Source organism: Ambystoma mexicanum, chromosome 3q (genome assembly GCF_040938575.1).
Source record: "Ambystoma mexicanum isolate Mex_15411 chromosome 3q, UKY_AmexF1_1, whole genome shotgun sequence".
NCBI classification, from domain to species: Eukaryota; Metazoa; Chordata; class Amphibia; order Caudata; family Ambystomatidae; genus Ambystoma; species Ambystoma mexicanum.
The window spans coordinates 1,010,987,067-1,011,014,445 of record NC_090926.1 but is presented as its reverse complement, the minus strand read 5'-3'; the positions used below and the strand labels follow the sequence as shown (position 1 = coordinate 1,011,014,445).

Genomic DNA, 27,379 nt, shown 5'->3' with positions numbered 1-27,379 from the left:
TGGCCAAGGGGTTACACCCTTATACCGGCAAAAAGTCTGAGGGGGGTACCTAAATGCAGCTCTACTGACCCCCGGGCCCTGTACCCCAGCCTCCGGCGCCAACTTTTCCTCCACAGCATCCTCCCGATCCTCAGGATACGGATGAGGACGATCATCCAGACATGCCATCCTCAGCCAGGGCCTTCCACGAACGTCTTGCTGGTCTGGCGGAGTACTTGGGCCTCCCCCAGCCAGAGGTAGAGCAGCCCGCAGAGGGGGTTCTGGCTGAAGTACTCGCGCAACGCCCCTCTGCCAAATCGAGGATTCCTATGCAGACTGTTAGGGAGAATTCTCATTGATGGCTAATTTCCCTCACATAGTGAGTCCCCCAGCAGCTTTGCTGGAATTCTGGATTTTATTTTTTTTCCACTTGGTAAGAGAGAGAGCTTTTCCCCCACTCTTACCTGTGTTTTGCCAGGTATATTTCTCTGTTTATGGTGATTGTGGACTCTGAAGTACACCACTTCAGTAGCCCCCTTGTTTTGTGTGTCACAGGGTTGTCTTTGAGACTCCCCCCCCCCCCCCCCCCCCCGACTCCATTTCTGAGGCTGACTACAGTCCCCCAGAAAAGGGTAAAGTTACCATTAACTTTACCTATTCAATCTACCACAGATCCAGAACACCCCATCTTCCATGGAGTACTGGAAAGGGTTACTTCGTATCCCTTTTATCTGTACCTCCTAGAGCATTGTTTCGCTCTTTTAACATTTAGACTTGGCTGGTGGCAGTGGTATCTACCTTAACTTTTCTACTGCGATTATATTACACAAAAAGTGGTATTGTTTTAGGCTATTATATTCGCCTCGAACTTAAACCTACTTGACCAAGTTGTCTTTCTTTTGGCTCCGGTTGGGTTTATTCGCCATTTCTTTTTGTTAAAGTCCTTCTTGTATTTTACTTTGCGCGGCAAACTAGGTTCGCCTTCTTTCTTCACCATCTTTTGGCGGGCTTCTGCCCAGAAGCCCTCCACCATGCGCCTGAGTGTCTAGGTGGGCTGAATGTGAGGGAAGGGTGTAGTCACCCCCTGCACAGGGTATCCTAGGAAACCCAAGTCACACTTTGCCATGATTGGCTGAGGTGGTTGTCCCGGCTGGACAACCCCCCTGCTGGGTGATTGACAGCCAGGCTGTGTGAATGGGGGTTTTGCACATAAAAGGCAGGTCTCTTGGATTAGAAGTCAGTCGCCACTGGAACTACAAGGGACCGAAGAGAAGCGGAGAGGAGGACGACGACTGCTGCAACTACCCCTTCCCAGCGAAGCCCTGCTGCAGTCCTGAGCTATCTACCCTTCGACGACTAGAGAAGATCCAGTCCGGAGTCTTCTTCCCTTGAGCCTGGTGGGGATAACCAGCTCATCTTCAGCCAGAGGTCGCCTTCGTGGTCGAAATCACTGCACACTGCTGTAGTAGTCCGGATAGCCACCTGAAGACCCTCTCCTGTTTTTAATGGGCGCACCTTTTATTCATTGTCGCTGCTGCCGTCTTCATCCCTGTGTGGTGCAGACCCCCTTCAGACGTCCTCCTTCACCTCGAAGCTGCAGGAACCGTGGGTCTGCAGGACACCAACAGGAACAACTGCCAGGGCACCCGCTGCACCATTGAAATAAGGTACTGTGTTCTGCTTGAGGAAACAAGGTGAACCCCTTTTCTTCATCTTCAAGGCTTGCCCTTGTCTTCCCTCCTTATAACTTTTTGCTTTCCCGAACATTGACAATATTGAAGTACTCTTGGCTACGTTGAATAGTGAACTGTCTGAAGTCCCCGGTGTCACTTAACCCTGGCTCCGGCCCTTTGACTCTTGAACTCCTGTCTGAGTGTTTCTTGATTCTGTCTGCCTAACCAAAGTATTGCCTGTGATTTTTGTCTCCAACTCTCTCTGGGTATCTCAGGTGCTAAGTGTGTTTTTGCCCCGGTAGCATTTCATGTCACAAATACGCGTTTAGTTATTAGACCGAACTGTCAAAAAGTGATCGCAATCGTATTCGCGGTAACATGTTTTGTTCATAACACTGGTCCATTCAAACACAGAGTACTTACCTTGAGACTTACTGTACAAAGTGAATTGGTTAGTTGTAGTGTATTTTTCGTGTGGTTTTAATCTAATAGAAGTGTCGTGTTTACAACAAATGGATTAAAAATAAATGTACTTATATTTTTCAACCTGAAACCTTGAGTCAGTGTTTGCTTGAGTCACAGTAATTGTGGTCCCTTTGTGTAATCTCTGCTACTGCTCATATACTCTTGAGATAAGCCTGGCTGCTCCGGCACTGCTACCACTCTGACATAGTAGTACAGGCTTGTACCAAAGGTAAAACTTGTATTGCAACCTGTAGTCTTAATTGTGTGCAGTGGCCCCTAGGGGCACTGCACAGGATTCTGCCTAACACAGACAGATTTAGTCTACCTGGCCAAGAAGGGCTGGCTCAAACTCCACTCGGACCAGCTGGTCAACCAATGCCTGGATGCCAAGTACAGGCATGTAGAGGGGGGTACACTCTTGCTTTCAGCCCATCCTCAGCCACACTCTTCAGTGATCGATGCAGCATCACCATACTCCAAGCCCCAGTCGTCCTCAGCCTCTTCCTCTGCGGCGCTGCTAGGCAAGGAGGAGAAGATCTTGGAGGCGTATGGCAAGAAACTATATTCCAACGTCTCTTTACATCTACGTCAAGCCAATGCTGATGCCATGCTGGCAGCCGCCAACCAAAGGTTATGGCGGAAATTTGTGGACTTCCTCCCGGAACTCCCCACCCAGAGCCAATCATGCTTTAAGGCAGGGCTAGCTGAAGCCAAGCTGGTGGCGCATGACCTCATGGAATCCACAGTGGCTCATATTGATACATCAGGCAGTGCCATCTGTATTGCCACGGACATGAGAAGATCAGCCTGGCTCCGGGCAACAAAATTCAATCCGGATGTCCAGAAACACATACTAGATCTACCGTTCGAGGGGGTGGTGGGAGGGGCGACCTCTTCCACTCCTCTGCGGACTAAGAGCTGGACAAGAAGAAAAACAGCTCACAAACAGCTACGTCTTTATCCATCCTTCCAAAGACCACGCCCAAATCGTACACCCCTCAGCAGCGCTCAGAGAAGCGTCGTACATATGGAGGTTTCCGCGGCTTCCAGGAACACAGATCCAGGCCAGGCAGTCGAACCGCTCACTGTCTCGAAGCCGGCACAAGCAGCAAAAACGGGATGGGGGAGGTAAGGGCTTTTTTCAGACCTCCGCCTCAGCGACAGCCTCCGAGGGAAAGAAAACATGACACGCCCCTTCAGGTCCATGTGTCTCCGGTGGGGGGCAGGCTTGCTCTCCATGCACATTTCTGGCGGCAGAATTACGCGGAACCCTGGATCCTATCCGTAGTATCCACGGGGTGCTGCCTTCCTATCCCAGCCTCTCCTCCCTTGTCCCCTCTACTCCCACAGGTTGGGACAGCAACTATTTTGGCGGAGATCTGGTCGAACATAGAGAGTCAGGCAGTGGAGGAAGTCCCAGCCTCCCAGCGAGGCTTTGGCTTTTACTCCAGGATTTTCGCCATTCAGAAGAACCAGGCGGGCCCGGGAGTTGTGCTGGACCTTTCCAACCTCAACCTCTCCTTACCCCTGCAAAAATTCAAGATGGTTACGCCAGCTTTTATAGCGGCGACATTAGACCAGGGAGACTGAATGTTCTTCCTTGAATCAGAAGGACACGTACCTACACGTCCCGATTCGGCAGCCACATCGTTCTTTCCTACGGTTCAGGATCATGGGCTACCATTTTCAATGCTGGGTCCTTCCTTTTGGCCTCAACATGGCCCCCATGGTCTTTACCAGACTCGTGAGTGCAGGGTCTCCACATCTACCCATACCTCAACGACTGGCTCATCAGGGCTACACCTTCGGCAATGGTGCACCACTCTTCCCATCCCCTTATGAACACACTGCATGATCTGGGCTTCTCGCTCAATCTCAAGAAGTCACCGCAGACTGAACATTCCTGGACCTCATCTGGGACACGTGCTCCGAGAAGGTCTTCCCGTTGGAGGACAAAATCTCAGCCATCAAGAGGGCCACCGCCCACTTCCTCAGCAGAGAGGTGATCTTGGCATGGTAGTACCAACATCTCCTGGGTCTACTGGCAGCGGTCCTATTAGCCGTGCTGCACACAAGACTAAGGATGATGAGGATTCAGTGCACTCTGCAGCCTCATGGAACCAGGGGCGGGGTTGTCAATTCGAGATTATCGACATTCCTCCATCTCTCCACCCGGACATACCACATCAATTGGCTAGAGCTGAAAGCCATCTGGCTGGCGCTCAGGGCATTCATACCACTTCTCAGGGGCAAGGTTGTCCTCCTCCAGACAGACAACTCGACCAGCATGTACTACGTCAACAAGCAGTGAGGCACCAGATCCCCTCCTCTGTGCAGACTGGCGATCAGCATGTGGGAGTGGGTTCTGGAAACAACATTTACCTCATGGCAGTCCACCTCCTGGGGGAATCCAACCTGGAAGCGGATAGGCTCAGCAGGCTGGGAGCAGACAATTAAGAGTGGCAGCTAAACAACCTCGTTATTCAGGAGATCTTCAACAGGTGGAGTCACCCCCACGTGAATCTCTTTGCCACCTGGCACAACAAGAAGTGTCCCCAGTTCGCATCCTGGCAAGGTCAGGGTCCCGGCTCTCTGGCCGACGCATTTCACCTCCAGTGGACCGGCATGAAAGCCTATGCCTTTCCACCCACTCCCCTGATCCACAGGGTCATTTGCAAAATCATGGAGTCTCGCCGACTCCTCGTCATACTAATAGTTCCATGGTGGCCGGCCAGGCCATGGTTTTCAGAGCTACTCAGCCTCTCTGAGGTGCCCCCGATTCACCTCCCGACGGGCCCAGCACATCATCTGTCCCTGCAGGGGGTCAGAGTCATCCACACTGTGCCAAGGAAACTAGCCCTCACAGCGTGGTACCTGAGCATGTAACGCTTCGGCACCTTCGCCTCTCACAGGCCAATCTGGAGATCATACAAGGCGACAGGAGCAAAGCTACGAGGTCCCAGTACAAAAGCAAATGGTCAGATTCTGCCTTTGGGCAGACTCCAAGGGAATTGACCACGTGCCATGCACTTTGAACGACGTGCTCTCCTTTTCGGCACACCTTGCTCTTTCAAGCGTAGAGGTGGACACCTGCCACACATGCCTTGCAGCCATTGGGGGCTTACAAGAACTCGGAGAAGGGCATTTTCTCCTCCTCCAACCCTATCGTCAAGAAACATCTGACAGGTCTTGCTAGGCTCTACCCGCCCGTCAAGATCCCGCACCCGGTGTGGCACCTTAACATAGTCTTGGGCGCACTGACACACAAACCGTTCTAGCCAATGGTGTCCGTGGACATCAGGCTGGTCACCATCAAGACAGCCTTAATAGTCGTCCTTACCTCGGCTCGTAGAGTGAGCGAGATCCAGGCGCTGGTCGCCTCTGAGCCATACACCACCTTTCACAAAGACAAGGTAGTCATGCGGACGCAACCGCCATTTCTGCCCAAGATGCCGTCTGCTTTCCACTTCAACGATGAACTAGTCCTTCCTACGTTTTTCCCCGATCGCAAGGACGAGGCACAGAGAGTGCTGCACTGCCTAGATGTCAGGCGTGCCCTGAAATTCTACTTCGACAGGACCAGGGGCTTCCACAAATCGGATGCCCCGTTTGTCAGTTTCGGATGCTCAAGGCCAGGCTATCGGGCCTCTTAAGGCTTCCATAGCCCGCTGGATGATCTCTGCCATCAAAGAGCCAAACGAGGGTCAGCACAAGCCGCTTCCGGGCAACATGCACGCCCACGCAGTCGGGGCCAAGGCAACAGCTATCGCATTCCAGCGTCATGTCCGTTGGCAAGTCATAAGCAGGGCGGCCACTTGGGCCTCTCCCTCGGCTTTCTGTACACATTACTGTTTGGATGCCGGCTCTAGATCTGATTTGGCTTTCGGACAGGCGGTTCTCAGGAACCTATTTGCTTAAGGAGGGTCTCCTCTCTACCCTGGAGCTACAATCAGTTGTAATCGCCCATGCAGTGTGGAGGAATGGGGACGTAAGAGTAATTATAAGGTGCTCACTGTAGTGACTAACGTACTCTTAGTCCATAGTCCTCTTTCGTCCATACGTCCCACCAACCTCCCCCCTAATAATACTGGTGTCATTAGGCAATGTTAAATCCATTGTCGACTCGTCAATGGGGACTGAGGTGTGGCGCCGAGGGTGGAGTCAGGGCAGCGCATGCTCCCTGGGCTGCGCCCCTCTAAATTTAAAGGGGGAGAAGTTTTTTTTCTGGTAGAGTACACACACACACACACACGCACAAAGACACTAAAAACATACCCCACGGCTGACTTTCGACGCTTCCGTCCAGCACCGAGGCCCAATGCGTTGTCCACAGAGAAAGCCTCATGTTTGTCACTGTCCTCTGGGCCATCGCGTACACTTTTGTCCTGAAACAGACCTCCGAAACCGAACCCGAAGGTGTGTTCGGACAGCCCACTCAAAAAGACTCTCCTTTCGCATGCCGAGAAACAGGCGGCGACATGCCCCCAAGAAGACGCCGAAAGTGCAAGAGTTTATCAAGAAAGCAGTCAGTGCTTCCCTACTTAAAACATAGGTTGTTGAAAAAGTCACACATTTCAAAGCCTTTGTCCTCGCATGCTGCAATAAGACCCCCCCCCCCCGTAGACTCTCTCTGATGGGCTATACACCTCAAAGGTCAAACTCCCTCCCTGGCCAACCCCATCATGTCAGGCTTCCCACCTTCATGTGACTATACACTTGAACAGTTCAATAAAATCTTGAGGAGAATGTCTAGTTTTGTGGTTTTGTGGACTTTATGGCAGACACCCAGATCAACTGTCATCCCTTAAATATGCCTCATTCGGGCCTCAGCACAGCAGCCCCCTACCAAAGGGTCTTGTCTTGAGCCACAGTCTAGCACCTCTGCTGTAGGCGCCCCAGCCTCGTCCTACCAAGACCCCTCTCTGGATATGTATTACGACGACCCCTCAAGGTCACAAGGGGACCTTTATTGTCATGACCAAGACCAATTTTATGATGATGACGTCATTTATGTAATCCAGTCACCAGACCCCCGGGACCAGCTGGTAGCAGATTCTCACGTTGATAACCAACTACAATATAATGAACTGCTACTAAAGGCTGCACAACACTTTAACATTGACACTCAAGAAGCACATGTCGACAAAGACTTTGTGGAAGACGTTTCTGGAGGACTAAAGGACTGCCACGCAGTTTATTCCCCCCCTGCAGTCAAAACAAAGACTCATCCAGCCATCCCTACTGGCGCCTAGTTTCAAAAGGGTGGTGAACCCCAGAATAGAAAAACTATTCGCACCAGCGTCCACTGAACTATTATATATTAGGGTTCAGCTTAAGCCGGACCCGTTGGTGGTCGCCACCACCAGAAAGCGGGCAGGCACTCCCCTGGCGTCGGCAGAGACCTCGCCACACCAAAAAAGCAACAACAAAAAAGTACTTTTGGGAGCAAGGTCGCTCCTTCTGCACCATGCCAGAACAGAATCGGCAACAACAATATGCTTTTAGTTAGTTTCGGCTGCCACAAAAGGGATGACCTAGAATGCCTAATCGAAGCCACCCAGGAACCTCTAAAGGCTCAATTGTTACATTACTTCAGAAGGCAAGCAGATATCAAACGGCTGTCGTGAATCTCCCCCCGTCTCACCGGAGATCGCTTCTTGCAGGGATCCGCGGGAAGATTCTTCTTGCGGGCGGATCAGGTTTTGTACAGGCCGGCACGAGTCTCTTCCGACTCCAGGATACTCGCAGGTTCAGGACGTCCAGGAAGGAAGAAGCGGTCGCAAGGATACATGGATTCCAGGAACAGGGTGGAAAGGAAAGGGTGGAAGGAGTGGGAATAAGGGTCCAGGAACTTGGATAACAGAAGGGTTCGCCAAGCTGCAAAGTACACATCTAGTCACTACCTGTTGATAGCGTTGAGACGCGCGAGGACGTGGCATATTTATTGAACGTACTACGTCCGCCATGAAGGCTTGTGCGAGGCATGTCACGTGATATGGCCATGTTGAGAGAAACAATGAATGTAAGCCCCGCCCAGATAAGGACCAGGAAGTCCAGAAGGGGAGCGTTCTGTGGGTCATGACAGCATGCCTCCTCCGAAAACCTGTTCCACCAGGTTTGCCCGGGTGTATGAGATGATATCTTTGGAGCAATCGAGGGGTGTTCAGGTTCGAAAGCCGTTCCTAGGTTCTTTCACTAGGAGGATATCCTTTCCACTCAACCAGGTATTGAAGTTAACCCCATTTATACCTGGAATCGCATATTCTGGATACTTTGTATTCCAGTTGGTCGTCCACAACCACTGGACTGGGTCTGCAGGATTTCCGGGAGGATCGGATGTAGGGTTTCAATAAGAAGTTTGAAAAACTGGGTGAGTTTTCTTCCAGGAGTCTGCTAGCTTGAGCCGGAATGAGACTAGGTTGATTACTTCTTTTATGGAAAATGGCCCATAGTACCGGGGGGCCAATTTGTTTGGGCGTAAATGTCGTGGTAGTAGTTTCGAGGACAACCAGACTTGATCACCGACTGAATAAGAAGGCCCTGGTCTTCTCTTGGAATCTGCATAAAGCTTAGTGTGTGTTTGGGCCTTTTCTAAATGTTCTTTGGCTTCCTTGTGTATGTTGATTAGAGTTTCGATCCAGGAGTCGACAGTAGGTACTGGTGTAAGATGTGGAAGAACAGAGGGTAAAACTGACGGGTGAAATCCTTGACTGCAATAGAAGGGGCTGGTCTTGACTGCTGAGTGATCGGAATTGTTGTAGGCGAATTCACTCAGTTATAAGGAGCGACCAATCGTCCTGTACCTTGGTGGCGAAACAACAAAGGTATTGTTCCAGGGTCTGATTTACACGTTCCGTAGCTCCGTTAGTTTGTGGATGATAACCTGATTAAAGAGCACGTTGGATTCCTAGAATGCGACGGAGATGTTTCCAGAATTGTGAGACGTATTGAGGTCCTCGGTCTGATATGATCTTGGAAGGAAGTCCTTGAAGGCGGAAAATGTGTTCCAGGAAGATTCCAGCGAGTTCTGATGAGGATGGTAGTTTGTACAGGGGTGTAAAATGAGCCATATGAGTGAACAAGTCAATGGTGACGATGATAGTCGTGTATCCCCTGGAAGGTGGTAATTCCACAATGACGTCTGTAGCGATGACTTCCCATGGCCTTGTCGGTAGTGTAGGTTGCAGTAGGAGACCCGCCGGTCTCTTGTTATCGTGTTTGTTTTGACTGCAGATTGAGCAGGCTTGGATATACAGTTGTACGTCAGTCTTCATTCTAGGCCACCAAAATTGTCTTTTTATAAGACGGACAGTGTTGGTGATGCCACGATGTCCAGAGTGGAGAGTATTGTGGCAGAGGTTTATTATGCTTTGTTGTGGTTTCTGTGTGGGAATGACTAGAGCGTTATCTTTGAACAAATATCCGTCCTTGGTTCTCAGATTCCATGGATTCTTCCTTGAAATATCCTTCCAGAGCTCAGAGGATTGGGTTTACATCAGGACTTCTTCCAAAAGACTGACTGCTTGAGCTACAAAAATCGTGTGGGGAAACATCTTGGAATAGGCCCGATCTTCAATAGTTTTGTAATCAGGACGTCGAGATAAGGCGTCAGCAATTATGTTTTGTGATCCAGGAACATGACTGATGTGGAACTGGTACTGGGCAAAGAAGAAGGCCCAACGGGTCTGACGACTGTTCCTACACTCAAAGGATTGTAGAACTTGAAGGTTTCGATGGTCCGTGCGAACCTGGACTGGATATCTAGCTCCCAGGAGTAGATGTCGCCATTCTGTGAAGGCTTGGCGGATGGCTAACAGTTCCTTTTCCAAGACGGAATAATGTGTCTCACTGGGAGTCAGGGTTCATGAAAGGTAAGCAATGGGGTGTTCCAACTTGTCCTCAAATTCTTGCTTCAAGACTGCTCCTATGGCGTAGTTCGAGGCATCCGTCTCCACTAGGAATGGCCGATTAATGTCGGGTTGGGCTAGGATGGGGGCTTGAGTAAACTCTGTCTTTAGGCGTTGGAATGCCTTGTCTTGAGGTGCAGACCAGAGGAAGGGAGTGTCTTTCTTCAAGAAAGCGATGATCGGTTGAACAATCTCAGAAAAGGTGGGTATGAACTTTTGGTGGAAATTGGCAAGCCCCAGGAAAGATTGAAATTGTTTCACGGAAGAGGGAGCCGGCCAAGATAGTATGGCCTTCACCTTCGAATGATCCATACCAATTCCTTCTGGACTAAGGACAAATCCTAGATAATGAACGGAAGTAACGTGAAACGGGCATTTCTTAGGTTTGGCTAGGAGTCTGTGTTCATGTAGTCGTAAAACTGTCTTTACATGCTCTTCATGCTTTAAAAGGTCCTTGGAGTAAATCAAGATACCATCCAGGTAGACGATGACGAAGAGAAACAGCATGTCAGAGAACACCCTATCCATGAATCGTTGAAAGACCGCATGGGCATTAGCAAGTCCAAAGGGCATGACCAGATATTTGAAGTGTCCAAAAGGTGTTCTAAAGGATGTTTTCCATTTGTCTCCTTCCTTGATACGAATCAGATGATGGGCACCCCTGAGATCCAGTTTCGTGAAGATTACAGCTCCTCTCACTGCTTCAAGGATATCCAAGATCAAGGGTAAGAGGTAGCGGTCCTTGAGGGTGCATTGATTTAATCCACAATAATCGAGGCAAGGTCTAAGTTCCTTGGTGTCCTTCTTCTTGGGAACAAAGAACAGCAAGGCTCCAGCTGGGGATTTCGATGGTCTTATGGTGCCATTTTCAAGGTTGGTATCCAAGTATTCTCGGAGGGCCTTTTTTTCAGGTTCGGATAGGATAAACATCTTCCCAAAGGGAATCACTGCTGAAGGCTCTGTCTATGGCGCAGTCTTCAGGTCTGTGAGGGGGTAGAGTCTGAACTATGGCAGTTGAAAACACATCCGCATAACTTTGATAGACCTTTGGGACCTGAATGATATTGGAAACCATGAGTGCCTCTTGTTGATCTGCTGGATTACCTGTAGACGATATCGAGGGGGGATCCAGGGATAAACAATGAGACGGACAATACTCTGAACCAAGAAACAGGGATCCTGCTTTCCAATTGATGTATGGATTGTGTTTCTGCAACCAGGGCATGCCTAGTACCATGGGGTAGTGGGCTGACTTGATAATATCAAACTTGATCAATTCCTGGTGATGGTTTATTGAAAGTTGTATTTCCTTGGTCTGCAAGGATATGGGTCCTGAACTGAGGGGTCTTCCATCAATTGCCTCCATAGGTTGCATTACACCCCGGGCTTCATATGGAATGTGGTGCTTAAAGACCCAATCTTGATCAATTAATACTCCGCTAGCCCCACAATCCACCAAGGCCAGGATGGGGTAGGTCTCCTTCTTTGATAACGATAAGAAGGCTTGTAGAAACACTAGGTTGTTCTGTCCAGGAAAGTTCAAGGATGGAATAGATGTGGAGCAAACATCTCTCTCCCGACACCTTGCTCCATCTAGGATCTGGAGCTGGTGTTTCCCGAATGCTGTGGAGGGGCTAGAGGACATTCTCTAACCAGGTGTTTATCCGATGCACAATACATGCACAAGCCTGTGTGGATCCTTCTCATCCTTTCTTGTGGGGAAATGCGTTCATGGAAGGCTCCTATTTGCATGGGTTCCGGGTCAGTGTCAGGGGTTGGAACAGGAGAAGTTTTTACTGAAGTCTCAAGAGAACTTTTCTGGAAGGGTATCTTGGTCTTTTTTTCTCTGCCCTTCTTTCCTGGATACGAAAGTCTATCTGCATGGCTAAATCCATAAGAGCCTGGAATGAGCTAGGACGAGCCACTCTGGCTAATTCATCTTTTATATCCTCGTTTAGGCCCCTACGGAAGAGAGTGAAACTTGCTTCTGAGGACCAATCTGCTTCCTCGGCCAATTGTTTGAATCTTGTGACATACGTTAGCATGTCCTGGGATCCTTGCCGAAAGTCAAGTAGGCGTTCCTGGGCACTATAAACCTGTTCTGGGCGGTCGAACATGGTTTTGAGAGCCTGTATGAATCCGTCATAATCATCTAGGAGGGCATCTCCAGAATTGACTAAGGGAGTAGCCCAAGTCAATGCATTTCCTGTGAGGTGCGAGATTATAAAGCCCACCTTTGCCCTGGAGGTTGAAAAATAATAGGGCTTAAAGGTAAAATGCACCAAACAGGAGTCCAGGAATCCACGAAGGGATTTTGCAGACCCATCATACTTGTCTACGACACCACCCAGTAACACACTCTTTTGTAGCGGAATCGCGAGACAAAACAAGCTGCTTTAATGCGGCATTCTCTGCTTTTAAGTTCTGCACCTCGGTTGTTAGTTCTTGCATGCCACGCATGAGATCCTGGACGGCCTTTTCCATATCGGTTTCAATATCGGTCGTTCGGCGTCTCAAACTGTCGTGAATCTCCCCCCCCGTCTCACCCGAGATCGCTTCTTGCGGGCGGATCGGGTTTTGTCAAGGCCGGCACGAGTCTCTTCTGACTCCAGCGTGCGTTCAGCGTTCCAGGATACTCGCGGGTTCAGGACGTCCAGGAAGGAAGAAGCGGTCGCAAGGATACGTGGATTCCAGGAACAGGGTGGAAAGGAGAGGGTGGAAGGAGTGGGAATAAGGGTCCAGGAACTTGAATAACAGAAGGGTTCGCCAAGCTGCGAAGTACACTTCTAGTCATTACCTGTTGGTAGCGTTGAGACGCGCGGGGGCGTGGCATATTTATGGAATGTACTACATCCGCCGTGAAGGCTGGTGCGAGGCGTGTCACGTGATACGGCCATGTTGGGAGAAACAATGAATGTAAGCCCCGCCACGATAAGGACCAGGAAGTCCAGAAGGGGCGCGTTCTGTGGGTCATGACAACGGCATCCTGAAAAATAAACTTGATGCGGCTGATAATGCAGGATGCATTATAGCTGAGGGTACACTCAAGCTCCACGCCTGGCTCAGACAATCTGGGTTTAAGTTAGATACGCAGGCAACCCTCTTAAACATGCTGGTGGAACCTCATATTATTCGGGAAGGCTGTGGAAGATGCCCTTAAGAGTGCTAAGTAAGAATATGACACTCTCAAATCACTTGCCAGTTAACAAACAAGCCCTGGTTTCGCGGCCAGGGTGCTTCAACGTTCCTCGTCTTGAGCCAATCCCAAGGTCCATGTTCCTCCTCCAATTTTCAAAGAGGAAGTAAAAGGGGCAGAGGAAGGGGCAGCACCTCACCCGGAGAGGCTCCACCCCTCCAAACGATGACACACCGCTACAGGTCCCCTCCCATGCCACTCCACCAGGAGGAAAGAAAAAATTCACACTCCACCCACACTCCACCCACGCATGGTTGTCCACCACGGAAGGAGGGTATTGTATCGAGTTGGTACAAAAACCACCCTACCACCCACCAAGAAACCGGAAAATGTCAACAGAAGAATGACGCATACTATTGGAAGAAGTAAAGGCACTGCTGAAGAAAGATGCCATAGAGATCGTCCCAGCAAACCAGGTAAACGAGGGTATGTATTCAACCTACATCCTTGTGCCAAAGATGGACCTTTGCATGCGCCCAGTATCAGATCTGCGCCCTGCAAACAAATATGTCAAACAACAAAAGTTTTCCATGACCACAAGAGGTAGAAAACAGGGGGGATTACATGGCAACATTGTATATAAAAGATATTTTAATGCTCCCTGCGCACATAAAATATCTGTGCTTCAAGATAGTGGGAGTTCACTACCAGTTCAGAGTGCTCCCCATCGGCATCGCCTCAGCTCCAAGAGTATTCACAAAGGTGCTTGCAGTAGTGGCAAAACACCTGCACAGAAATACCATCCCAGTATACCCTAATCTGGACGACCGGCTAATCACAGGGGAATCTCCTCAAATTTGCAAGCAAAATACGCTAAAAACAATACACCAACTTTTTAATCTGGGTTTCTCCATCAACGAAAAGAAATATAGTCTAGTCCCTAGACAAATAAAACTATTACTAGGGGCTATTCTAAAGACAAAAGAGAAGCTGACTTTCTCCTCAGACGCGAGAGTACAAAACATACTGTTGCAGTACCTCACTACAACGTCGGTTGCCAGAAAACTGTACGCAAAGCAATGCGCTTGCTGGGGATGATGTCCTCATGCATTCACTTGGTTCCACACACGAGCCTGCACATGCATCCAATGCAGGAATGGTTAGCAAAACAATGGTCTCGGGCAAGCGGTCAGTAGGATGATCTAGTGGTTGTTTCGTTAACCCTTGTACAGGCTCTTCGCTGGTGGTCGAGAGACTTTCTGCTAAAATGAAAACCCTTTCGCGTTCCACCAGCACAAGTGATCCTAACTACAGACTCCTCATTCGCCGGATGGGAAGCCTTCTTCCTTCACCGCACACCCTATGGCCTGTGGGGACACGCTACTGCCCAAAGACCTAATTCAACTTCCTAGAATTCTTGGCAGTCCTCAAGGCTCTTGAGCCCTTTCAGCAACATCTCACAGGTCAAACAGTGCATGTCCTCACAGACAGCACCACTGCCATGTTCTACCTGAACAAGCAAGGAGCACATAGTCTTTCCAAGCTATGCCAAAAGATATGGAAGTGGGCAGTCAAGCGGAACATGTTGCTAATATCGCAACATGTTTCAGGGGAAAGTCAATTCTCTGGCAGACACTCTAAGCAGATACCGTCTAGCAGAAGAACACAAGTGGCAACTCATCAGATATCCTAGACAAAATATTTTCACTATGGGGTCACCCCCCGTTAGACCTGTTCGCCACAAGCCTAAACGCACAGTGCCAAGACTTCGCGTCCAGTTTTCCCCAACCAGGGTGCAAGGGGAACGCCCTGTGGATGGACTGGTCAGGAAAATGTACTTGCGCGTTTTCCCCCCAACACCACTCCTGGGCAGAATAGTGCACAAGATGCACCAGGAACAAGTAACTCTAATCCTGTTTGCTTCTATGTGGGTGAGACAACCTTGGATTCCACATTCGCTCAATTTGGCAATGTGTGACCCAATGAAGCTCCTGTGCCTGCACAACATGCCAACACAACGCAGGGGAGCATCCTTCCACCCACGCTCTCAGTCTATGAACTTGGCAGCTTGGCCCCTGAAGTCATAGAATTTGGCCACTTAAATCTTCCACAAAATCCTAAAAGAGGCACGAAAACCCAACACCAGGCACTGCTATTTCAATAAGTGGAAGAGACTTGTGATAGGTGCACGTCACAAACGCTAAACCCAACAGAATGTTAGCTGTAGAACATTCAACACTACACTCCTAGCGCGTTGTTTGGGCCTGCTCCTGCTCCCCCTCCCACTTCCTGGTTCTTCCTCTCCCTCCCCGCCTCCCTGCCCGCCCACCCCCCCCTCTGATTGGCTGTTGCCTGCCTCCTCTGTGGCCTACTCGACGGCCGTTCCCCCGCTCGCTTCTTTTCTCCAGCTGAGCGCGGAGAGCGGTTCGCCGGTGGCCTGAGGGGTACTGCAGGCCTTGGAAGCCCTGCCTGGGCCTCCGTGAGTTGTAAAATTTTATTTTTTGTTTAAATTGTAGTCGCGCTCCTAGCGCGTTGTTTGGGCCTGCTCCTGCTCCCCCTCCCACTTCCTGGTTCTTCCTCTCCCTCCCCGCCTCCCTGCCCGCCCACACCCCCCCACACCCCCCCCCTTCCTCTCCCTCTGCCTATAACCTCCCCCCTCCTGGGCAGCCCTCTGCCCGGCAGCCCCCGCGGCTAAGGGCCCCAGGCCAAGGGCGACTCCTATAGTGCGGCTCCCTGTGTGTCTGCAGGTGTCCGCAGGGGACGCCAGTCGCCAGTTCCACCTGTTCCTGCTCCCCGGCCCACCCCTCCACTCCTGGTTACATCCGCACACGGGGCCTTGCCTCACCGTACACACAGTTGAGGTAAACTATGGTGCTATTTCTCCCCTCGCAGGATTCTCAAATTTAGGTGGCCCGGTACCTAATAAGCTTTACTGTTTGTTTGCTCTAATTGTGGTAACGTGTGCTTGCCGCTCACTTCCTGTCTGCGTGCTCTCGTTTCGTCTGTCCCCCCCCCCCCCCCTCCCTCCTACTCCATGGTGCTCTCTGTCTCACCTATCTTCTCTAACTGCTTCTCCATCGACTATCCTGCTCTCCTCACTAAATCTGGTAGGAAAAAGTTTAAAAAGGACATCCTGGTCTCCAACCCAGGCCTCCCTATCGCTGACACCTACACTAATGCCTGCTCTAAGGAAACTCTCACTGACATCCTCTTTTTCGTGCCTTCGCCCAACCTATGGACCCTTCATATGGTCTCTGTGCTCTCTCCTTTCTCCTCCTCTCCCATTAATGGTGGCACCCGTTGGGATGTCCTATTGGCCCCCTTCGGCTCCTCTAAGGCCATCATTAATGTCTACACTAATGGGACCATCTTGGTCCAAGGCCCCCAGGCCAACCTTCACCTCTTCGATAGACGCTTCCCACACCTCATCAACTTCCTCCCCTCTCCTGCTGTCCCCCCTCCTCTATCCTTGGCTACCTTGCCTCTACCCTCCCTCCCTGCCCCCTCTCGTGCTCCTTCACCTCCTTCCTCAATACCTCCGCAGGGCGTACCTCTGATCTGTACCCCTCCCCGGAAGTTCTTCAAGGATGGCAGCCTTCTCCACATTGCCACTCTAAACACTCGCTCTGCCATCAAGCACTCCTCCGATATCTGTCACCTTCTTGAGGAACTGGACCTAGACGTCCTCTGTCTCACTGAGACTTGGTTCACAGCCTGCTCTGCCACCAGCTTTGACACACTCCTACCTGACGGTTACAAGATCCTCTCCATGCCCAGGCCTAACCGTGCAGGGGGTGGTGTTGCCCTTACCTTCCCTGAGTGGATTCCTGCCACTGTCACTCCCACTCAGACCTACTCCTCTTTTGAATGTCTTGTCTGCCGACTCTCTCTCTCTCCTAGCCATTCCCTTACCGTGGCTACTATCTATCGGCCACCTGGTCAAATTTCCTCCTTCCTCTCTGAGTGGGCTGACCTCTCCTCCTCACTCCTGTCCTCAACCACTCAACTCCTCCTTCTTGGCGACTTCAACATCCACCTTGATGCCTCCAGTCCCCCCACTTGTCTCTTTCGTGACCTCTGCGACTCTCTCTCACTCTCTATTCTCCCGTCTGGGCCTACTCACTCTGCTGGGCACACTCTTGATGCTCTGATCTCTTCTGACCTTCCCCTCTCCGTCCCTCTCTCCACTCCTCTCTCCTGGAGCGATCACTTTCTCCTATCCTCCCACCTCACCCTCCCTACTCCTCAGGCAAAGCCACCCTCTTCACTGCCATCCACCTTCTCGGTCATCCGACCCATGAAGCGTGTGTCAGTTGAGGCTTTTGCTGCTACCTTCTCTCCCCCCCTGCCCCTTCGGCTGACTCCCACCCTGACACAGCCCTCTCCATGCTCCACTCTGCTATATCTGCTACTCTTGATATCCTTGCCCCCGTCATGAGAATCCGCCTGAAGCCCAAAGCCAAATGTAACTCCTGGTATGACTCGGATCTCGTCACCCTAAAACGCAAGTGCAGGGTTGCTGAGAGGAAATGGCGTGCTTCATGTTCATCCTCTGACAAACTGGCCTGCCGCCTACTTCAAAGGCAGTACCGGCTCTCCGTTCTCACCAAGAAGAGAGCCCTTATCCAAGCCCGCATCTCTGCGGCATCAAACAACTCCGCCGAACTCTTTAAAATCTGCAAGGAGCTGGCCAACCCTGTTGCAGTCTCTACCTCTCCTGTCCCCTCCCAGGCCCTCTGCACTGCACTGGCCTCTCACTTCATCTCTAAAACTCAGGACATACTGTCCTCGCTCTCCTCCTCTCACCTCCCTCCCTCTCTACCCGGCTCTTCCTCTGGCCCTTCTGCGGTCAACCCTCCTCCCTCTTTCTCTGCCTTTCCACCCTTCTCTGCTGACGAGGTTTCCAGACAAGTCCGATCAATGAAAGTCTCGTCTAAACAGGTTCACCCCTGTTCCTCCAAAACTATCAAGGACCACATCGACTCCCTGGCTCCTGCCCTGGCTGACTTTTGCAACCACTCCTTCGCCTCTGGAGTCTTCCCTTCCCCCCTCAAGCACTCCCTTGTGCACCCTCTTCTCAAGAAACCCTCTTCCGACCCCTCCTGCCCGGCTAACTATCGCCCTATCTCCATCACTCCCTTCCTGGGCAAGCTCCTGGAGAAACTGGCCATCTCCCAGCTTAACCTCCATGCTGAATCTGTTGGTAGTCTTCATGACCATCAATCTGGCTTCAGAGCTGCCAGAAGCACGGAAACTGCTCTTCTGAACATCCGTGAAGACCTGCTCCTGAACCTCGATTCCAACACTCCGTGTGTTCTCATTCTGCTCGATCTCTCCTCTGCCTTTGACACTGTCTCAACCATGCCATCCTGCTCAACCGTCTCCGGGAAAACCTGGGTATCACTGGTCAGGCTCTGGCGTGGCTGACCTCTTTCCTTTCAAATCGACCCTCCCAGGTCCAACTGGGGTCCTTCCTCTCCGACATCTTTTTCTCCACCTGTGGTGTCCCCCAGGGATCTAATCTCTCTCCCTGGCTGTTTAACCAGTATCTGGCTCTCCTTGCCCACCGCATCGCCGCTCTGCCCTAATTTCCAGTGCTATGCGGACGATACCCAGCTCATTTTCAGGCTACCCTCAGCCTCCCCCTCTCCTTCCCTCATCTCTGACTGTCTGTCTGCTATCCAAGAATGGTGTGCCGCCAATGACCTCTGCCTTAATGCCAGTAAGACTGAGATTCTACTCATCGGTACTCCCACTCCCTCCTTCCCTGCAGCTCTCTGGCCTGCCTCCCTTGGCCCCCTCCCTCCTCCTACCTGCAAGGCAAAAAACCTTGGGGTCATCTTCGACTCCACACTCTCCTTCTCTCCTCATATTTCTGACGTCGCCAAGAGGTCACACTACCAGCTGCACCTCCTCAGAGGTATTCTTCCCTTCCTCTCCTTCCCCCAGAAGCTCACTGTCTCCCGAGCCCTGGTTCTCTCACAGCCTCTATCTTAATCTGCCTGCCTCCACTCTCCGCCCTCTGCAACTCATCGAGAACCGAACTGCGAGACTTGTCCTTGGACTCAAGCCCAGGGACCGTATCTCTCCAGGACTGAAATCTCTACACTGGCTCCCAGTGGCTGCGAGGATAAAGTTCAAAACCCTCTGCATTGTCCACAAGGCCTTCTGGGGCCTGGGTCCTAAATACCTTCAACTCTCTCTTCCCAAATATCTTCCTCACCGAGCCCTTCGCTCATCCGCCTCCAACTCCCTCATGGTCAGCCGCTTCTCGAAGCAACGAGCTGGGGGTAGATCTCTCTCCGCGGCAGGGGCCTCCCTCTGGAACAGCCTTCCTGCCTCCCTGAAACTTGAGAACCATCTCCGGTTCTAGAAGCACCTCAAAACCTTCCTCTTTGCTTCTGCTTTCTCTCTCCCTCTCCCCTGCTGAACAGCTAATTAATTCTTCACTAAACTGCACTGATCCTGCAACTGGACCACTCTAAACTGCCTTCGGTCCTGGTCCCAGTCACTGATCCCCTAGAACACCTCTGCACTACGGGACTGTCTCTGTATCCCTACAGCCCCCCCCTTCCCCAGCACTTGTTCTGCACTTACCTTGCACTTGCCACTAGCTGGCCCTTTTTTATTTATTACTTCCGCCACTTACCTTTACTGCACTTCCCCCCCTCCCCCACCCCTGCACTTGCGCGATCTGAATGACACCTGGCCTAGTAGGATCGTTTGTTTTGTCTCCCCTTGTTCCTCCCCTCCCTGCCTCGTCGCGCCTTGAAACACCTGTGTATAGGCGCGTTACAAATACCATATCATATCATATATATCATATACACGCTTTACCTACTAGACCCGGGCCTAGTATTTAATTCCATCAAAGTGCATCTGGCAGCCCTGTCGGCTTACACCACTTCACAGAACAAGGTGTCCCTGTCCTGGTGGAAAGTTCCTGTCATTAAGGTATTCATGGAGGGGGTAAAGAGGCTATACCCCCACATTTCCAACCCTCCCCTGGGTTGGGATCTCAATGTGGTTCTCTCCATGCTCATGGGACCACCCTTTGAGCTGATGCACAAGGCCGGCCTAAAACATCTGAAAATTGCATTCCTAGTGGCTATCACCTCCATAAGACGAGTCGGTGAGCTACAGTCTTTGTCCGTACAAGAGCCTTTTTTCATTATACACAAGGACAAGGTTGTCCTCAGAACACATCCTAGGCTCTCACCCAAGTTCATTTCAGCGTTCCATGTAAATCAATGCATGGAACTTCCTACCATCTTTCAAAATCCATCTAACTCAGCAGAAAGAAGCCTCCATACACTTGATGTACGGAGGGCACTCTTGTACTATGTGAACCAAACTAAACCTCTAAGGAAAACAGACCAACTCTTCGTTTCCTGGAAGAGAAGGCGATCACTTATCAGAGAATGCCATCTCCAGATTGATAGTCAAATGCATACAGCTCTGCTATTCCCTAGCCATGAAAGTCCTACCTTTTACCTCCAGGGCTCACTCTACCAGGAGCTACCTTAGCCTTCATTGCAAAGGTCCCTTTAGGTGCTATTTGCAAAGCTGTTACAAGGAGATCCATCCACACGTTCACACAGCATTATTGCATTGACAGACACACTAAAGCAGATTCACAGGTGGGACAAGCAGTCTCTAAACATCTCTTTGCCGCTGTACCTTCTCAACTCCCACCTCCTTCTCCAGAAACTGCTCGCTAATCTATGCAGAGGATGTGATCCAAGCAGATCCACAAGCTCCAGAAGGGATTCGTTACTTACCGTAATCTTATTTCTGGTGCTTGTATCTGCTTGGATTCACATGTGCCCACCCTTCCTCCCCTTCTGAAGTAGAAGGTGCATAGATGTTTTCTGGGTTACCACTGGTTCTGCTTTATCACATCTGTACTCGTTGCACTTCATGCAACCTCATGTCAGAAACAATCTGAGGGACCTTGATGCGTGAAGGACCATGGGTCTACTACATGTCACACTAGGGATAGTATCATTAACACGCCCTGTTGACGTCCGTTTATGTGTTTCAAAAACAAATCTTGTAATACTCTGACTTCCACTAGATTTCGGACTATGCAGAGCATGTGAATCTAAGTAGATACAAGCACCAGAAATACGATTACGGTGAGTAATGTATACCATATTGCTTAAAGAAATGCCCTTGTACACATTATATCGAATTTATAGTGTAAGGGATCTTTTAGGGTTTGGACACAGGACGCTGTTTTGTTGAACATCCTGACAGACACTGCTTAGTTTTGTTGAGGCAGAGAAACCCCTTTTATAGTTGGGGGTAGACATGATTTTCCCCAACCTTCTTTTTATTTTGAAAACAAGTCATGTCATTTTGAAACAGATTACTGTGTCTGATTCTTACTCTTGATCCCTTATTATCCTCTGTGCTTGAGTCCCTAATTTCTAATTGAGACTTTGCCACCTTACATTTGATTTGTGGTGTTGAATTGGGTCTGAGTTTTGCAATGTGGGTATCACCGATTTCATTGAGATGAAGATGTGAGACGTAATATTTTTGTTTTATATTGTACTGCAATCACTGCTTGGTAACCATTTTTACTTATTACTGTGATTAGTACCCATACTATAGTACTCAATTTATCAACCTGGTGCGGAATGAGGGTTCCACAGAAGGAAAAAAAATAAAATAATGAACAGACGGAAATGCAGAATCCAGCATTAGAAAAATAGCTGAAGTTGTATAATGTCGATCAGGGAGTTAGCACGAGTGGGTATGTAGTGGGAGGTGGGAGGGAGAAGTGGCCCCACAGCAATATAAGAATGCAGGTGAATGTCAGGAGATGGTGGAAAAGGGAAGGAAATCCATATTCAATACAGCCCAAGGGCTGCAGTGCCCTGAAATCTAGTGGTTGAGAGGAAGGAGGTGCAGTTGGGGATGGTTGCGTAGCAGTGTCTTGACACACCACTGAGAAAGAAGGTTGTGTTCCCAAGTGTTGGAATGGAACACATGTCTGATAGGGTCTGGGGCACTGTTCTGGCTCATGGATCACTGGTATTTGTTGCAGGCAAGGGAGAACAATACGTGTGCAATCACTAGTAGGGGAATTCGGAACTCCCAAGGAATGCTATTCACGGGAAGGTCATCTAAGTGCAAGGCGGAGGTGCCGGGAAGGTCCTCTCGAAGAAAGAGGGGTGGGGGAGGTCAAGGGCTTGGGTTCCAGGGGAACAATGATGGAGTTGACACTTATGTACTGATGACTGCTGCTGTTGTAGGGATTTCCAGGTGCATGAAGTCCTTGACCCGGGGGCACAGTGATGTTCTGCATAATGGGTATGGGACCTGGGGAAGGAAGTGGACTATGGGGGGGGGAGGGGAGTCCCCAGGTAGCAGGGTTCAGGAAGGCAGAGGCTTGGATACCAAGAGCAGGAGATGAAATGCCTTTTTTAGAGGGTGACAGAGGAGGAACTTACAGAACAGATGTTAAAGTATTTCCTAGAAAGAAGATTCCTCTAAATTTTGTGTTTGGTGATGGTGGGGAGCGGTGGATATTCTAGGCCATGGGGCAGCCCACTCCAAATCAGATGCCTACTCTGCTCTTCTGTTTGTACCAAGGTATCCTGAAGCGGCTGGAGTCAGACAATCTCTGGTTTCTTGTGGTTAGGGAGCATACTTCGTTTGACAGATAGGAGAACGTTGTACCCTAATGGTTGCGAACAGGAGCTTGAAATTGATCCTCGGTTCCAGCAGGAGTCATTGGAGGCTCTTCAAGGCTGGGGAACTTTAATCCATTCTTTTAGCCACCCTGACCTTGAATAGCAGACGGTTCTAGAGACATTTTTGACAGACCCACATAGAGACGGTTAGAGTAATTTGGTCAGGTTAAGACTCCTGCCTGAACTGTCTCCACCCTGTGTGTAGACTTGAGAAAAGGAAGTATTCTCCATAGCCTGTGGAGTTGATTGTGGGTCCTTTGCACTGTCATTTATTTGTGTGCACAGAGCGAGATTGAGGCCTTTAAAAATCATAAATAATCAGTCACCATGCAACAGAGTGTGATATTGCAAGACCCTGTGCTTTTTGTTTTTAACTCTACTTGATTTACACCTACATCCCGCCGAGTTTGCTTCATTGTCCTGTTACAAAGGGCATAGCGATCAAAAAAGGCTAGTTACAGAACTTGATGTGCCTTAGTTTCTTCTGAGCGGAAATGCTCCTTTTGTCTTCTCGCACTCTTTCCACATCCTGTTCCTCCTCTTCTCCCTTGCTTTTCTTATACCCCCTTAATTTCTACGATACCTCAAGTTCTTTCACCCCTTTTTTCTTCACCACCCTCCTTCACCTTTCTCCAACACCCACAATCCTTCTCCTCGATACTCTGCCACTTCCTTCACCCTTCTCTTCCGCCTTTCCTTTTCGTCAAACATCACCTCTTTTTCTATATTTCCTCTCCTATCGCCCTCTCTCCATTCTGCCAAAACCTCCCCATAGCCTCTTGGCACCGCTGCCACTTCCTTCTCTTCTTATTTGCAGCACCTGCTCTCACATGTTCTCTCTTCTCATAGCTGTCAGTGTCCTCCAACCTTCCCCAAAATCCTGTTTGCACCTTCTTCAAACACCATATACCTCTTTTCCTTTTGCCACTTATTGTGTGTATTTTCCTGACCCTAGGGTGTTCTCTATTCCTCTTGGGTTCAGGTGTAAGCCATTCTTGATGGAGATTGAGGATTCGTGCTTCCCTAGGCTTGGTCAATTCTCTCCCTGCATGACATAACTTGGCCCTGCCACCACTTTGTTTGCAGATAGAGCTCTGCAGCATCCCAGATTCTTAAACTGTACATAGGAAAGATCTAACACACAAGATGACCAACACGTACTACTCTTGTTTTATCCTGGACTGACTTGGTATTGTTTAAGTTAGCGGTTCTCAGTTTAAAAGCAGCCCACAGCTTCACTGTCCCACTTCCCCCTCTCTCGGTCAGGGATTGCAGCGTCCAAGTATTCCTTGCTGTGGTTGCCTTATAAAAATCGGATTCAGAGAGTTGGCCTGTTGTGAGCAATTCAACCATCTGCATGGTGGGCGTGGGCTCGCATAGGCTTTTTTGAAATTTGTAAGTAAATGGATAATGGTAGACCTGCCTCAGGAAAACGTGTGGGGCTAATCCACACACATTTTCATGTAGACCAGTGTACTCTGGTATGGACACAGCATATAGGCACAGTCCTCCCTGGTCATATTTAGTTGGAATATGACAGGAGAGCCGAGCACAATGTCATCCCAAGGACTGGAGAAAAGCTTCCCCCGTCATAGACCATCTGGTTAATTAACAAAGGCTCCATGGAACCACCATGCTCTATTGTTACGCCCTGCAGCTGGTGGCAGTGTTTAACATACCAATAGAGGGTACTTCAAACCGGCCACCATGGGGCCTGGCTGCAGAGGATAACGAAGGAGACAGGAAACCCAACAGACCTTTCATATGAAACTGTGTCAATCTGAAGCTTCCTCTTCAGTATTAATGAACTAATATGTTTGAGTATTTGCAGTAGACAGCCCCTGCTAGGGGGACCCCTTTCATAAGATACAAGAATGTGGTTTGCAGAAGCCAGAGAGTCTGGTCTCGCGGCATCTTCAAGGTTGATATGCCTCTTTAAAAAGGAACCACACAGGGAGGCCCATTAACCATAAAGACTCTTTGACCACAGCAGACAAGAAGGTGGGTGGGACCTAGTATCACAGAGTGAGCCCAGAGCACTTTCTGTTGAGAGAAGGGTTCTGCCATATTCGTTCTGGAACACCCCTTTTTCCTGTAGGACCCCGTACCTTTTCCTCTTACAGAGCATTCTGGTGATGACCTCGCACATAAAGAAAGTTGTTGGTAGGGACCCCAGGATTGATTCACTCCGGTAGGCTCAGCCTACACCAATCCGTGTGGCCCGCTTGGCTTTAAAAGTTGGCTGGAGCTCCTCTTAGGCAAATCATCTGAAGACTTTACAAGAAGCAGAAAGAGGAACTCATCCTTGGACCCTGGCTGGAGGTACAGCCTGCCTTGGAACCTTGTCTGGGGTTTTTGTCGAATCTACATGGAATGGTGGAGGGAGAGGGGCCTGAGAGAATTTATTTGAGGCAAATTGTGGGGTTCCCCCCATATGGAAGGCAAGCTAGAAGAATGGAGGGGGGTAAGGATTATGAAAGATCCAGTGAAATGTGTGCAGCTACAAAACAGTTTATTTGCACTTTATGGTGCCATATGATAATGTCGCCATTAAGTAGGTGACTTTTTTTATCCTAACACCTAAAATTCTTTCTCCAAATATTTTAGGATGGGTATAATTATATAGTACTTCCAATCCTAGAATTTTTGGGGAAAGGGTTTGTCTGGAGGGTGCATTTTTAGGGACATGTCAGCACCTGGCAGCCATTTCCCTGGCAACATTATCACTGGTACCGAAATACATCAGGTTGGACAACCTGGCCTCAATTGAAATGTGACGAAATAAGTAAATATCATAAACCTAGTGCATGAAGCTACTCAGAACTAGTGTCCCCTGGTTGATATGTCATCTGTAGTGCAGAGTAATAGAAAGCCCTTTTATCTGTCTTTGGTGGGCCACTAGATAGACCCACGTATGAGCAGGTGTGTTAGTTGCTAAGAATGTACCTGCGTTCCCTCCTTAACTGCCTAAAGTGTATCCCCGTGTATGACCTATCACTGTTGAAATCTGCACATTCATGGGAGGGTTATGGATCCCTGAATTTCCATGTGTGCTATTTCTCAAGTCTCATTTTAACTTTTTATTTTTCCTGGGCACTGTTGCAAGGGATGAGCAGCTAAGTCATGGACCATGAATCTGATTCAAAGAGAAGCTAGAGTTGCCTGTTTGAACTGTGATGGTACTTCAAATGTCATGCTGCTAAAACGTCATGGGTGGCTGATGCCTCTAGATATTCTTATCAGGTTTTGTTGCATGATGATCTCTTCCACTACTTATTTCCCATGTGTGTTGTTCACCAGGTTGCAGTCATCAACCCCAACCATCCACTTGCTCAGATACCTCTGCCCCCATCCATGAAGAACTGCATCCAGTTAGCTGCTTGCCAAGCCACTGAGCTGCTGCCAATGAACCCGGATTTGCCAGCAGATCTCTTCACTTCCTGCCTCACCACGCCTATCAAGATAGCTCTGCGGTGGTAAGTCGAGGGAGACCACCGATCAAGTCGGGAGGGACAGTATGGCATTAAACAGGAGGGAATGACTGTCTCTTGTGTTGTACTGTAATGTTACTGGGTCTTGTATAGTGCGAATTCTGCCAGTTTGGTGGCCTGTGGCGCTTTTGTATAGTGGGGAAAGGGAGGGCAGAAGGAAAGGCAAGCTGTCAATTATAATGTTAATTCATGCAGTTCCTGCGTACCTGCTGCGGAGTGAACAAATCTCGGTCAATGGGGGTGAGACACTTGTTTTTGGGTTGCCATATGGGCCACTGTTGTGCAGAATCCTGTGCAGTTCCCTTGGGGACCACTGCAAGAAGATTAAGGCTACAGGAGTAAGCAGTAAACCCAATTGGTAGCAGTCTGTACCACCCAGATTTACCTGGTAGCTGTGGCTGAGCAGTTAGACTTCTCTCAAGAAGAGTTAGGCAGTATACAGAGGATACACAATAGGGCCGAAAAGTAGAACAAGCAAACACTGACCAGATCTTTGTATCAAGAGTATATAATAATTTATTTTACACACACTTTAGAAAATACACTAGCACTATTAATCGAAAGCAAGTTCCAACACAATCAGAAAAGTATTTACACCTCCCTTGGCAATTACTAGACAAGTCTAAGTTAAAACATTAGTGGAGAATTCTGTGGAGAAGCCCGCCAAAAAGTGGAACAAAGTGGAACAAAGGGCCCGACCTTGGTTGGAGTTACAGAGACGGACACGAACGCCATTTTAGAAAAGAGTTCTGGAAAAAAGACCCAACCAGTGATTTAATATTAAATAAATAAACCAGCGGTATCTTTAACATTGCACCAAAAAGTGGTGCGTTTAAAATCAATGGGAAAATCCCATATGAAATATTCCGGTGGAATATTATGCGTGGTAACCACTGGCACCAGCCAGAAACTCGACAAGGGGGGAACTGGACAGTGCCCCCTTGGAAACAGACCCAGGGGCAATCAAATTAACCCCTTCCAGTACTTCCACAATATGATGGTTTGTACTGGTTCTTTTCACAAT

General features: G+C 49.5%; 1 protein-coding gene across 4 annotated transcripts in view; it reads left to right on the top strand.

Annotated features, from left to right (window-relative positions):
* RPTOR (regulatory associated protein of MTOR complex 1) overlaps positions 1–27,379 on the top strand; it is a 2,822,438-nt gene that overhangs the window by 1,119,316 nt on the left and 1,675,743 nt on the right. For all 4 annotated transcript variants that reach the window (XM_069655181.1, XM_069655184.1, XM_069655182.1 and 1 more), the window contains exon 6: positions 26,165–26,340. In XM_069655181.1, coding sequence (XP_069511282.1) covers positions 26,165–26,340 — 176 coding nt within the window. The remainder of the gene's footprint in view (positions 1–26,164; positions 26,341–27,379) is intronic.